Raw genomic sequence first — 13644 nt, 5'->3', positions numbered from 1 at the left:
CTTGCCCTATTTTTTGGCATCTAAGTCACAGGTCACAAATTCACAACAGACCATATCGACTCTAGGAATCACTTTGTATAGCTTTAAATGTCAGTTGCACAGATACATAATATACATTAGTCTGAAAACAATAGCCGGGTAGCACTGAGATGGAGAATTTTTTTAAAATTGTTTCAATTGAATGGAATGCTTTGCATGCCACAATGAGTAGCAACAATATTTGCGAAGGCTAATGTAATCACAATTATCAAATTATTTCATCAAGTTGCCAAAAAAATGAAAATCATTGTTTTCGTCCATCCAAAAATACTAAAATCAACGACGCAATGAAGTTATAATCGCTGTATCCAGGAAAAATGGTTACTCTGAATTTACTCCTCCCCACGAAATGCTTCCTAAAACCAAGCTTGTACATAAGATTTGTCTGCATCCAATGAAAACTCAAGTCATACTCACAAGAAACGATGGTAAAGTAAGCAATTTGATAACCGAAAGATAAACCTGCACATTAGCCAGGGTTGTGGACGGGCTGTTCATGCTAGTGTCGAGTACCATACCTGAGCTACTATGAATTTGTCCTGATAAATGGTGCAAGTTCTCCAGAAAACGCAACCTCTGATCGCAAAAGTTAAGTTTGTGCCATTATCTCCAGCAACATTTACACTAAATTCTATTTTATTGAATGTATTCAGTGTCTGTTCAGCCTTGAAAAACAATTCCTCACAACTATCACCCTTGAAGCCTTTCCATGACCCATCCTACATATATAAACCATAAGTCAATTACTGCTTATACATAGTCTGCAAGATCAATTACCAAACACAGCGTGCCAAATTGTTGTAGAATTGATCTGTCACCAAATCAATTATTCTGAAACCAGGATTGTAAACTAATTTTCTTTCAGGCTATGAGAACCAAAACTAATTATTCTTGAATGCGATTGTATTATATGAGCACAATTGACATAACATAAATTCTTATTAACACATTAAGCCGCAAATTAATTTAGTAGGTTAAAGTCTTGGAGGTGGTTGCGAAACCAGGGATTGAATCATCAACAATTTGACACCAATTGCAAGAACAGAATCAAACCCAGGTATCACAATGCAATAATCGATTAAAACGCAAGATTCCAAAGAAAGGAGGAGAGAGAAACTGACATGACAGCGGAAAATAGAGACGAGAGAATTGCCGGAAGAATCCAATAAGACACGCCCACGTAAACCATGGTTTTGCCTCGGTGAAAGTGGAGAAGCGTCGGTAACTTTGTAGCGTAGATTGCCAAAAGCGTCGAGAAAGCGTACGCCTTTTCGATTTTTCTTGACGAATAGATCTATGGGTATTTGTGGAATTCCTTGATGAACTTCGACTGCTGCCTCTTCATTTTCTCTCTCCTCTGAACTCAAACTCGAATTGATCATCCTTCAGATTTTTAATTTTAATTTTAATCAAAAAATTAAAATCCAAAGGTTTGACATTTTTTTTGCTCATATCACCATCATAATCCAGGTTGAATTGTGGAAAAAAGAATCTGCCTTTTTCCTTCAACTAGCGTTTTTTATACGTATACTTATTATCCTTTTTTTCCAATTTCTTTTACAAATATAAAATCACTGCGAAACTCCAATTTGAATAAGGTAAATACTACAGAATATTCTACTCCCTTATTACTCCGTATAAAGAAAGGTTTGAGACAAACAAATTTGAAAATCAGAATGGAATAGTTAACTTCATTCATGGAAAGTTCTACACAATTAGCTATCAATGTTGTCAAAATTGTTCACACATTACCAACCGGCAACCACCACCCGTTTTCCTACACTTTTAGCATATAGCAAAATATGCACCAAATTTACAAGCGTGTCATTACGTTGAGAATATATAGTTAGTAAAAGGTAATGTAAGCCAACAACTCAACGATGTGCTCATCTCCAGTCTTCATCGTCACCATCATCATAAGAGTCAGCGTTGTCATGGGATTCGTTCATGTCATCTTCGTATAGTGGATCTTCTGTTCGCTCAAATCCTATTGAGTCCTCAGATTTTTCCGATATATCACTCTCTGCTTCGCTTTCCTCTTCTGAGTCACTACCAGATTTCGAACTCTTCTCCTCCTCGTCTGAAGACTCCTCTTCTGGATAATCGTTAGCAGGATGGTCCTCAGCTGTCACCCAGTATGAAAAACATTTTGTGTCAGTACCCTGTAATCAATAGATTTATGGCAGAGAAGAGATGGAAGCGATTACCATTGGAATCATCAGTTTCATAGTCCGAATAATCAGGACCATCATAGTGATCATCATCATCATCATCAACTTGGACCCTGATCAAGGAATTGTTCATAAGCAAAAGCAGGGGAAACAAAATGTTGAATGATGTATTAAGAACACAAGTAAAGTTCCATACAAAGGAAATGGATAAGATGCCTCTGTATCATCTATCTGTTCCTTGACTGTATACAGGTCGTACACGTATTCTTCAGCTGAATCTGCAAAGAGCATACGTAATTACGTATAATTGTATAGTAATGAATTCATCTTTTGGCTAACACCAAGATTACTACTACAAAAGAATTACAGCTACAAAATACTCTCACAGAAGAATTTTAGTAATGAATTTTAGCTTAGTCATACAGATAAGAAGATAAATTCCAGCTCAGCCACAGATAACAAGATAAATTCCAGCTTAGTCACACAGCTAACAAAATAAATTCCATAACACAGCTAACAAGATAAACAAAAACTTCACAACTGAATTGTAAAGCCATCCCCTCTGTCTGATATCTTCTAACATAAATCTATAAGGACTATAACAAAAGAAAATGTCAAAACAAACCATGTCTGGAAGCAGAAGAAACAATGTCAGATTCGATCTCTTCAGCAGCACCAGGAACACACTCCCTTAAAAGAGGTAAAAATTTACTGAGGATCTCCTGCTCTTCCACAGACATTTCTCTGCAACGATCAAAGAATTTAGCATCCTTTAATTACACAACATTAAACAGGTAAAATTATATGAAGGGCACAGAGAGCTTTTACATTTTATTTATATATTTATTTATTTTTTGTTGATTGATAAAGGAACACAGGAAACTTACTCCTGCTTGTTTATCATTTTAGAGGTCTCCTCTGCCTTGTCAACACGAAGAACATCATAGACACGACATACTTCATCCAAAGCCTCATCATGGATAGCCTTTTTATTGTGTGTTCTATGCTTCCATATTTGTTCAAAACGTGCACTTCTTGCTATTTCCTAACAGAGGCAAAATCACATGGACGGCAAATTAATGTAAGTTCATACAACAGTTTCAATTATGGATATACTATCAGCATAGAAACAAACTAAAATCGGTACGATGTTTCACTATATAATACATAGTAATTATTAGAATCAATTAGAAGGTGATTCAGGAAGTGTGTGTTGATGGTGAAGAACAGATGGGTTATGATGCTTGTAGAGCTAATTATGATATATAATGCTTCTCTCGTAGCTCAAAGAACAGGTAAAGCCAACAACTTCCGTAGTCATTGAGACAGTGAAGAAGCTATAACATGCAACTTGGTGGATGCTCACCCACTTGATGGCATTTAAAATTAAAGACAATACAGTACCCATAATGTCCAATGAACAACATATTAAAAATTCCTACTGATGAAATGCATGATTTACAATCCCAGTAATACTACCTCTTGTTCTTGCTTTGCTTTGGACAATAGCTGGTCATGCTTCTGCAAAATTCAAAAATTAAACACAAAAAAGATAAGTGCTTTCAACATAATCTCCTTACAAATGCATACATGTAACCCAAAACAAAAGGAGGGGGGGGGGGGGGGGGGGGGGGGGTTTGTCAGCACATACATTCTCTTTCTGGAGAGTGCGCCTTCTCTCTTTAGTGCTAGCTTTAAACTTGGAATCGCCATCAGGAGTAGGTGGCTGAATAAAAAACAAATACATAAGCGAAATTGGATAAGAAAACAAATCATTAAGAAACTGGGTTACAGCTATTCATGTTTTGAGTTTTACACTTTGTTTGGATTGAAGGAAATGGAGGGAAAGGGAGGGAAGAGAAATGGAGGGATGAACTATCTTTCATTTGGATAAAAAATGAGGGAGGCAGGGAATAGGAGAGAAGAGAAATGGAGAGATTAAATTGTGAGAAATTGATCTCTCTAACAATGGAGAGATTTGGAAGGAAAACTCATATTTCTTCCTTCCCCTCCCTTCCTCTTCCCTCCCCTTCTTTTCTTTCCCATTTCTTTATCCAAACACACCGTTAGACAATAGCAGGAACATATAGACATCACTCCTAGCAAAGTAAAGGAGAAAAACAGAATATGAATCAAATGAGGCAGCAGATGCTACATAAATAATCTCATTTTATCCTGGGAGGAGAGAACACTGATCCAAAATAATGATGGCTAATTTAAACCAAGCATCTTCATGCAAGATCTACTAGATGTTGGTCCATCAGAGACAATGCAACAAGTCCAAAATAATTTGGGATGCATAATCATTCACCACCTTCCGAAATTAAGAATAGTGAATAGAATTCTGGGGCATTCAACAAGCAGTGTCATTTCAATTGTTTGCCCCAACATATCCTCGCTTCCTACAACAGACATTTTGGTTAAAATTGGTGTACTCTTAAGTACTGAGGAGTTGCGACAACATGACAATTATCCAGATGGAAAGAAGGAATTTAGAGCACAACTGCACAAAACACGAACTGTGCAAATTCGAGGAGGGAGAGAGAGAGAGGGGGGGGGGGGGGGAAGCAAGTTATAGAAAAACTAACCACAAAAGATTGCAGAAAGTGAATGCTAGCTTTAGCACTGCTAACAGTTTCGACATGTTCGACAAGGACCCTTTTGATCTTCAATTCCTCTGCCACAAGCAGTAACATTCAATTACAAAACACTTATGAAATTCTCAACCTCAAAAGTTGCAATTTCACCAAAGTTTAAGCTAAACAAGCTATTCCAATGGAAAATCATTCCCAGAAAACAAAGTGCTGAATTCAATTACAAAACAAAGTAAAGCAATCACCAAAATTTAACCTAATTTCATAAAAATCACCAAAATTTAACCTAATTTTATAACAGTCAAATCAAAATTGCAACAAACCTTGAGTAGAAGAATCAGAAATCGACAACTTCTGAAAATCAATTAACGGTCGTTTCACAGGTCTCTCATTAATTTCCAGCCCTAACATCGTATTGCATTATAAAAACATATTCTTTGTCAAATTAAATTTTGCAAATTCAAAATTAGGAAGCAAAAAAAAGAGAGAGAGAACATACAGAAAGCTTCAAGAGGAGATTGATCAAGCTTGCGCTTAACCCTAACAACGACTGCCTTATTATCGCCATTGTTGTCGCTCGATAACCTTGAATTTGAAGAGCTTTCTCCAACTTCCTCCTTCATAATTGACTCCATTTTCCCCTCTTTTTCTACTTTAATTTGGAATTTGAGTTGGAAAGTTCGTCAATTTTGCGAGAAAGATGGAAATTTCAGATAAAATTGAAGGGTTTAAGGGAGGGTTTTGCCCAGAATTTTGTGAAAGAGCTCCAGAATTTCGACACAGTTTATTGGCATTTTATTTATTTATTTATGTCTATTTTTTTTTTTTTTTTTTTTGAGGGAATTTATTTAGGTCTACCTACGCAAATAAAATAGGTTCGCGTTTATTTTTAGCTGTTTTTGGATTAAAAATTTACTCGTACCTTGTATGAAGGGGCTCCTAGCTCCTAAAATACACGGTATCTTTTTCCTTATCTTTATTCGATTTATTATATACTTCTTGGAAAAAAAAATCAATAGTCACCCAATTTTAGAAAACCAAAAATTTAATATTGCAAGGTTATGTGTATTCTAATTACTTAGTGTATTCTTTCACTTATAGATAGTACGGAGTAATAAAAGTCTAAAAAATATGAAGTATGTCAATAATTATTATTCCCATAAAAAATATATTCTAAAATATTACTCCGTATTAAAACTTTATTATTCCTATAAAAAAAAATAAAAAAAGAAAAAGAGAATTACTATTTGTTTGCATCTAGCCTTAAACATCAATAATCATTCATTTGGTTTTAATGTTCTTTTAGAATCAAAACCTCGTTAATAAACTCCATTTCACGGTCTAATTATAAAAGTTACATTGCATTTAACACCATTACTATCGTAATCTCCTATGTTAACCTCCCCTTCTTCTCTAAGCATTCATATCCTTCAGACCTTCATTCTTACTCGATCTTTCCGTATAATCTTGCATGCAAAGCATCAACACTTTTCATCATGTTGATCAAGTTCATGCACCTATCACCTATGTATGATCTATCTTCTTCTCTTCTTTGCTTTTTTTTTTTTTCCTTGTACTTTTTCTTTTTGGGAAGACTATCATTGATTTTTAAAGAATTTATTGGTTGTGCATGTTAAATTTAAGAATTTTGGAATATTTAATACTTGTATATATGTTTCATATATGTTTGATTCATATGTCAGTGAAGATTATTAATACACTTGGTAAGCTATGACTTCGAAGATTACTTGAAACAATTTTGCTTGACAAATAAATTAATACAACATAAAGGAATTGAAGCTAGACATTAATTTTTGTCACTTACGCTCTTCTTCAACTTTTTTAATTTGTTAGGTATTTTACACTTCTCTCTTTTTAATTTTTTTATGAATTGTTTTTTCTGTTATATCGATTTAGTACGTATTCATATATCTCTGTAATCTGTTGACTAACTACTCCGATCCATATTTTAGAGATGGTTGCGCGCTAAAATATCTGATAGGCCACTTTTTTTTTATTCAAGTTAATGTCCTATACAATAAAAGAAAATGATAAACATAGCCCTTAGGGCTATGAATAAGAAGCTAAAAAAGAAAATATTGAGAATAAAGTAAAATTAATTACACCGATTTACGCGTGATTTTGTCATGAATTCCCAACTTAATTCCATTTTAGGAAGTATATTAAATGCTTATATATAGCCCTAAGAGCTACATTTATCATTACCCTATAATAAATACAGAGCATGTATAACTTGAGATTAGAGAATAAAATGAAAATTGAGTGAGCTAAGGAGTGTCCCTACTATTTTGGGGTATTAGAGCAACGGTGTGAACTCTTAGACTATTAAATTTTCGTTGGCCAAACTCCAAATAAAATTTGTTGCATTTGTGAAAAGAAAGGCAAGTGTTTGTTTTTTTGCACGTCCAATCCTCCGGATTTATCTATCAATGAAGTTCATAATGTTTCAAGAAAAGATAAGCAATTACTTATGAAATAATGGAGGTTGCTTCCTTTTTCTTCTTTTGATTACTCGGGCAAAGCTTCTAAAACAATTCGCTTAGCTAGCTTTGCTACATCATATAAAGTCCCAAGAAGACTTCTTTTCTTTTGGCCTTTGCGTTTATTGTTGTATAGGTTGATGATTTGGGCTAACTTTTAAATACATGTGTTCATTAATATAATGAACACAAATTATGGTCTAATGGAACACCTTTGAATGAATAAATTCCGTAAGAAAAAATTTGTCGGCTAACAGCTACTCCCTGTTTTTTGGTTCCCTCCAAGGTTTCTCCCTTGGGAGAGTTTTTCTAGCCTTCATTGCTAGATTTTCTCTACTTTTTTGAAAATTTTCCTTCAATCTTCTCCTTTTCTCTCTTTCCCTTCCATCTTTTTTCTTCTGTTCTCAATTGTAAATTTTTGTAGGGGTTTCCACTGGTGTTTTTATCGATGGTAAGCCCAAAAAAAACTTTTTAATTGCTTTCAATAAAGGATCACATCTTTATGGTGGTATTTATTCTATTAGGTTTAATTTATTTGTTTGTTCGTCTGCAAAAGATTGAGGATTTAGGGTTTCACAATCTCCAAAAGTATCTAGAAGGCCATGTGAGTTTTTTCACCCAAACAATTATTCATCCGTGGATCTCAAGCCGATTTAGTGCTAACTCACAGATTGTATTGCTTCGGATGAAGATTTTTATAAAGGCGATAACTAGTTATAGGGTGAATTGTATTTGTGTTGGAATTTTAGATTTCCTCGGAATTGTTTGTAAGTGCCGTTTGGCTATCTTTCATTAATGAAATCCTTTTCATTTTGTTAAAAAAAAAACAGCTACTCCCTTTGTTTTTAAATACAATATTTAATTAACTTCTCTCACCTAGTGGACCCACCATTAATGATATTTTATTAATTTCATGTTCTCTCTCCTCCAATTTTCTCTACTACTTTTTCTTTTTACAATTTTTTATTCTTCCACCTACCCCACTAGCCACTACCTCCATTTTTTTTTTCCTTTATCCAATTCCTCCTAAAACTCCGCGTATAGAGAAATGGAGCAAGTATTTAAAAATGAAGGGAGTAACATTTAGGGATCTTGCATTTGATTTGACAAAACATTCCTTGTAAACTCCTTTTTTAATGAATATAAGAAGTACGAAGTATAAATTTGCTTTCCCATTAAAGTACTTAAAAATTATAGTAATAGTTCTTGTCAAAAAAAAATAAAAAATAAAAAAATTATAGTAATAATTTGTCAAATACACTTGTTAATGCACAACTTTAAAGATAATATTATTTAATATTAAGAAAAAAAATTATAATTATAAGCTTGTGACTAATTTAACAATAGTATTATTTATACAATTATATTTGATTTTTTAAGTTACTACTCCGTACTATATATGATTAATAATATAAAAGTCAAATTATTATGAGTATGTTTTAAATTGGAGGAAGTAATAAATCGGAGGCATAATTATACCCATATTACTCTTTTTTCTTTTTTTTTTCTTTTTTTTTTTTTTTTTTTTTTAAATGACTCAATTTACACCGTCTTTGTTGGTTAATGATTTTCAACTGTTTTCACCTGTAGTTGGTCCTATTACATTAATCAAAGCATAATTACAAGGGTATTCCTTTTCACACTAGAAGTGGAAAGATGCTTAACTCTTGAATAATTTCCATTTCACTATTTTTGCGAAGAGGCTTTAATTTGCTGCACGTCGCAGTTGATTGCTTCATATAAAGCAGGCTAATTTTATGAGAAACTATTGGGCCGCCACCGTAATTTAGTGACACGCTATAAAGAAGCAATGCAAATCGGAACATGAATAAACCATGAAGAAGATGAGTGTAACATAACATAAAGATTATAAGTTTTGTCCTCTTTTAATAACGGAAACCTTAAAACCTCTACCATTTTACTTCTATTTTTCCTATATTCAAAATTAGGTACTCGTACTTGTGTTATCTTGTTAAGATTGTACTCTATATACTTTAGTTTTTAACGCCTATGAATATGATATAGTAGTACTGTCACTTTAGGTATAAATAAATGTACATAAATTGCCTTGACTTAAAGAGGAAAAAGTTCCTTAACAATTCCGGAAAACTTGTCTAAGTTTAGTGACATGATTAGTTCAGTGTTAGAAGCGCAATTAATGATAAACTTTGTATTAAGACAATTGATTGGTCTATTTCTTGACTACCATGTATTTCTCTTCACACCTGTTTCTAACCCTCTAGTCAGGATTCTCAGGAACAGAGATAATCTGTAACAAATATTTTTACATCATTATAGTCGTAATCATAATCATAATCATAATTATATTTAGACCCGTCGAAAAGCCTAGAATTATCTCTTAATGAGATTAATTACAGTTTGTTCTGTTACTTTGATCAGCAAGTTTAGCCATGAATAAGATTTTCTCATTTCATTACTGGGACCCTATGATATGTGTGGGTGGTTCTAATTAAATACTCTTGCGGGCGGCGTCTCACTATTCTGTTGATAAAGACATGTTATGATAGGCTTGAAATTAATAGCAGAAACTCTTGTATGTGTAACAAGTCGACACTAATTTTATCGGTGCATCCAACAGGTCTGAGGTGACTTGTTATATTGTTGAATGGTGATGAGTTTTTTTAAATTAGATCAAGGTGACTTACTGCGTGTCTCACTTATAGACCGATACGAACACACTCAAGACCGAGTGGACAATATGGGGCAGAATATCTACTCACGATTATGGAATAAGATTGGGAAGAGCATAGTTTGAACCCAACAAGAACCCAAGATAAGACGATCCCAACCCCAACCAAGAAAGGAATTTAAGTAGTTACCCATCTATATAATATATGGCATGCATGCACATGCTTGTACTCACATCAAAAATTAATGCGTGTATATTACGATCACTCGTGATTTTTCCATTAATCAAGCTCGTACATCAACATTAAAACTGAAGGTGGTGGTAGATAAAAATCCACATTATATTTTTTCCAGCCACAATATATAGTTTTGTCCAAAACTACTTACATATCTTGCTTTCTAGCTCTTTGTCTTTCATTCACATCCTTTCCCTCTCAAAGAGGGCTCTCTTATATATATATGTACTTGAATTTTTCCTATAAAGAAGGGAATCAGGTAGATAAAAAATCATTCGAAATATAGATTTTCGTCTCAAAAAAGAATTTAAACCCACCTAGCCAGTAGCCACTACAGCTATAGCCATGACTCGAAGCACAGCTCTTCAATGGCTAAGCTTGGTGGGTATTATATGGCTTCAATCGATAAACGGAACCAATTCTAACTTCCCTGCTTATTCTTCTCAGCTAAAGCAACTCCTTTCCATATCCCAACTGCAACTCAACAACCTTGCACTTGCATCTGATGCAGGGAAGCTCTTTGGTTGGTTTGCTGGCATTGCTGCCATTTACCTACCTTTGTGGCTAGTTCTTTTGATTGGTTCTTCTCTCGGCTTGATCGGCTATGGTTTGCAGTATCTTTTCCTCACCCACCATATTACTTTCCTTTCATACTGGCATATATTCTTTCTCACAGTTTTAGCAGGAAACGGCATTTGCTGGATCAACACAGTTTGTTATCTGGTTGCCATACAAAACTTCCCCTTTCATAGGCAGGCTGCTGTTGGTCTGAGTACTTGCTATTTAGGATTAAGTGCTGTAATTTATACTGCAGCTGTTGGTGCTTTTTCTTCTAAGCCTTCTAAAAAAGCAGAAGATTATATGCTTTTCAATTCCCTCTTTCCTTTAGTAGTTAGTATCATAACTGCGCCTTTTCTCCGGCATATTGATAATGATAAGCCTAAGAAGGTTGAGCGTGGCTTTTTTGGTGTTCTAGTGATAACACTAGCCACTGGAATATATGCTGTAATGAGTAACTTGGGACCGATCTCAAGGAAGTCCTCGCCGTGGTTTAAGGTGGTTGGTTTAGGAGTCTGTCTAACAGCACTGTTGCTAATTCCTATGGCAGAATTTATTGTTCATATATTGGAAGAAAAATGTCATATTAACAGGGAAAGGCGGGTATGTGATCTTACAACTGATGCAGATGAAGTAGATGATCAGCAAGATGTTGAGAATCGAATCAAAGATCAGAGTGAAAACGTCGTTGAAGTCAAGCAGGAAATTTGTGCCATGGAAGAGATTGGTGTCAAATTGATGCTGAAGAGACTGAATTTCTGGTTGTACTTCTTCATATACATTTCTGGTGGCACTCTGGGACTGGTTTATCTAAACAACTTGGGACAAATAGCAGAGTCTCGAGGCTTTGCTAGGACATCTTCTTTGGTGTCTTTAGCCTCTGCATTCGTGTTTTTTGGTCGTCTCTTGCCAACTGCCCTCGATTATGCCTACTCCAGGTATGCTCCGTCCAACTAGCAAACTACTATTGTATTCTAGGACACAATGCAAAAAAACTAAGTGGTGTCTTGGTTAAACCCCTGATGTTGTTTGGTTGACATCCCATCCAGTGGAGGAAGTTGCTTACTTAGTCTCCCCTAGGTAAGTAAAACTTCCCACGGAAATGAGTTTAACCAAACAATTCTTAACGCATCCTGCGAAACGTACTGATCTTTAATTTACTATGTTTTTTTTGTCAAGCAGGAGCAAGTGCATAGTTCCAGGGCCGGCCTCTATAGGAGTTGCAATGATGCCAATGGCAGCAGCATTCTTCTTTCTCATAATCAATAAAAGCAACCTTTTACTTCATTTCAGTACAGCAATTATAAGTTTTTCCACTGGTATAATCACTGCCATTTCAGTTTCTACAACAACAGAGCTTTTTGGACCCAACAATTTTGGAGTGAATCATAATGTTGTGGTCGCAAATATCCCTCTAGGGTCCTTCCTATTCGGAGGTCTAGCAGCACTTTTGTATCGCAAAGAAGGAGATGGGCATGGCAGATGCTTGGGTCTGCAATGTTACAGCAAAACCTTCGGCATCTGGGGATCCCTATGTTCCTTAGGAATTGTCCTTGCTTTAGTACTCCATTTTCGCACTCGCAAATTCTATTTGCAGAGGTTGTAGCCTTGTAGGGGCAGAGTAGCATATATATATGTCAATGCTTTTTTTCTAGGAAGAATACTAAATACCATATAGGATTTGTTGTCTTTTTTGACAGCCCAATTCAATATACTAGATACTAACCAGGTGCATGTATTTTCCTGCACTTTCTGGGTTGTGTATACTACAGTGAAGTCATCAAATTCTTACTTAATTTGACATGTGTTATTGTGTTAAGTTGGGAGGAGTGTTAGTACTAGCAAATGTAGGTATGAAATGTAGGTAGATTTTTAGTAGATCTACTACATACATGCATGAGAAATTCATGACTTGCAGTTTCAACAGTTCTTTCTGTTATTGGCTCAATCCATATGATTCAGTAAACCGCCACCCTAAATCCAAACCTGAATAGATTTTCCTAGAAGTAAACCACCAATAATAGTGCTTCAACAGACACGTACATATAGTGTGTGTCGAGTAGGGGTGTAAATGAGCCGATACGTTCACGAGCTAATCGCGAACAAACTCAGTCAAAGCTAGGTTAGAACTCGTTTGTTAAGTAACGACTAACGAGCAAGGTTGAACAAAAATCTTAAGCTCGTCAAATAAATAACCAAATCTCGAACATTATGTTCTACTCGATAGTGCTCGTGAACAACTCTTTTAAGTTCACTTATAAGTGTGTTCACACATGATCACAACTTGGTCAAAGCTCACTCTCGAATAATATTTATTATATTCAAACTACTTAAGTATTCCCTCCGAGTTTTTTTAAATTACCCCACAGGGGTGTGTACGGAGTTTTAGGCAAAAGAATAAAATAAGATATAAGTGGAGTATATGATTAGAAATAAATGGGGGACCACTAGGTATATTGTGAGAGGGAGATATATTATAAAGTAATAGTAGGGTAAAAAAAAAAAATAGAGGATAGATAAATTAGGACTAGTCTATTTAATTAAGCTCGTTTAAGGTTGAGCTTCAACTCAAAATACAAGTGACCATGTTCGTGAAGAAATCTCGAACAAGTCAAATCCTTAGCAAGCTAAGCTCGAGCGGGATTTTTAAAGCTCGAGATATATTCCTATCAAGCTTAGCTTGAACAGACTAAAATTCAACTCGACTTGGATCATTTGCAGTCCTAAATTTCGACGCACATCTTCACATTGGAGCACAATAAACAAGCGATCCTCTACGTGCAATCTGGGATCACTTACCCTCTTTGATTCAACACCTAAGACGAGAAATTGTTCCTCCAAGTTTCCTACTTAAGCTAATTGAACAATCGAAGTTATATCATTGTACATAGTACTC

The 13644-nt window shown here is 34.9% G+C and overlaps 3 protein-coding genes across 3 annotated transcripts; 1 reads left to right on the top strand and 2 right to left on the bottom strand.

Moving 5' to 3' along the window:
- Window positions 1–128: 128 nt before the first annotated feature.
- LOC145569963 (protein LURP-one-related 7-like) lies at window positions 129–1512 on the bottom strand. Its single transcript, XM_081628934.1, has 3 exons — window positions 1161–1512; window positions 558–758; window positions 129–424 (listed from the first exon to the last, which is right to left on the bottom strand). Exons 1-3 carry the CDS (start codon window positions 1419–1421, stop codon window positions 284–286), a joined length of 603 nt encoding a protein of 200 aa, XP_081485060.1. The 5' UTR covers window positions 1422–1512; the 3' UTR covers window positions 129–283.
- A 190-nt stretch (window positions 1513–1702) lies between these two features.
- Window positions 1703–5682, bottom strand: LOC145569962 (RNA-directed DNA methylation 4-like). Its single transcript, XM_081628933.1, has 10 exons — window positions 5304–5682; window positions 5128–5208; window positions 4799–4887; window positions 3862–3936; window positions 3690–3731; window positions 3098–3255; window positions 2836–2954; window positions 2407–2488; window positions 2247–2323; window positions 1703–2164 (listed from the first exon to the last, which is right to left on the bottom strand). Exons 1-10 carry the CDS (start codon window positions 5437–5439, stop codon window positions 1926–1928), a joined length of 1098 nt encoding a protein of 365 aa, XP_081485059.1. The 5' UTR covers window positions 5440–5682; the 3' UTR covers window positions 1703–1925.
- A 4648-nt stretch (window positions 5683–10330) lies between these two features.
- On the top strand, window positions 10331–12512 carry LOC145571514 (protein NUCLEAR FUSION DEFECTIVE 4-like). The gene is made up of 2 exons (XM_081630548.1): window positions 10331–11686; window positions 11931–12512. The coding sequence occupies exons 1-2, from the start codon at window positions 10536–10538 to the stop codon at window positions 12352–12354; spliced, it is 1575 nt and encodes a 524-aa protein (XP_081486674.1). The 5' UTR covers window positions 10331–10535; the 3' UTR covers window positions 12355–12512.
- The last annotated feature ends 1132 nt before the right edge of the window (window positions 12513–13644 follow it).

This window comes from Chenopodium album, chromosome 12 (assembly GCF_948465745.1).
Source record: "Chenopodium album chromosome 12, dcCheAlbu1.1, whole genome shotgun sequence".
Taxonomy (NCBI): domain Eukaryota; kingdom Viridiplantae; phylum Streptophyta; class Magnoliopsida; order Caryophyllales; family Amaranthaceae; genus Chenopodium; species Chenopodium album.
The sequence above is the reverse complement of the archived record's forward strand: the minus strand, read 5'-3'. Positions and strand labels throughout refer to the sequence as shown.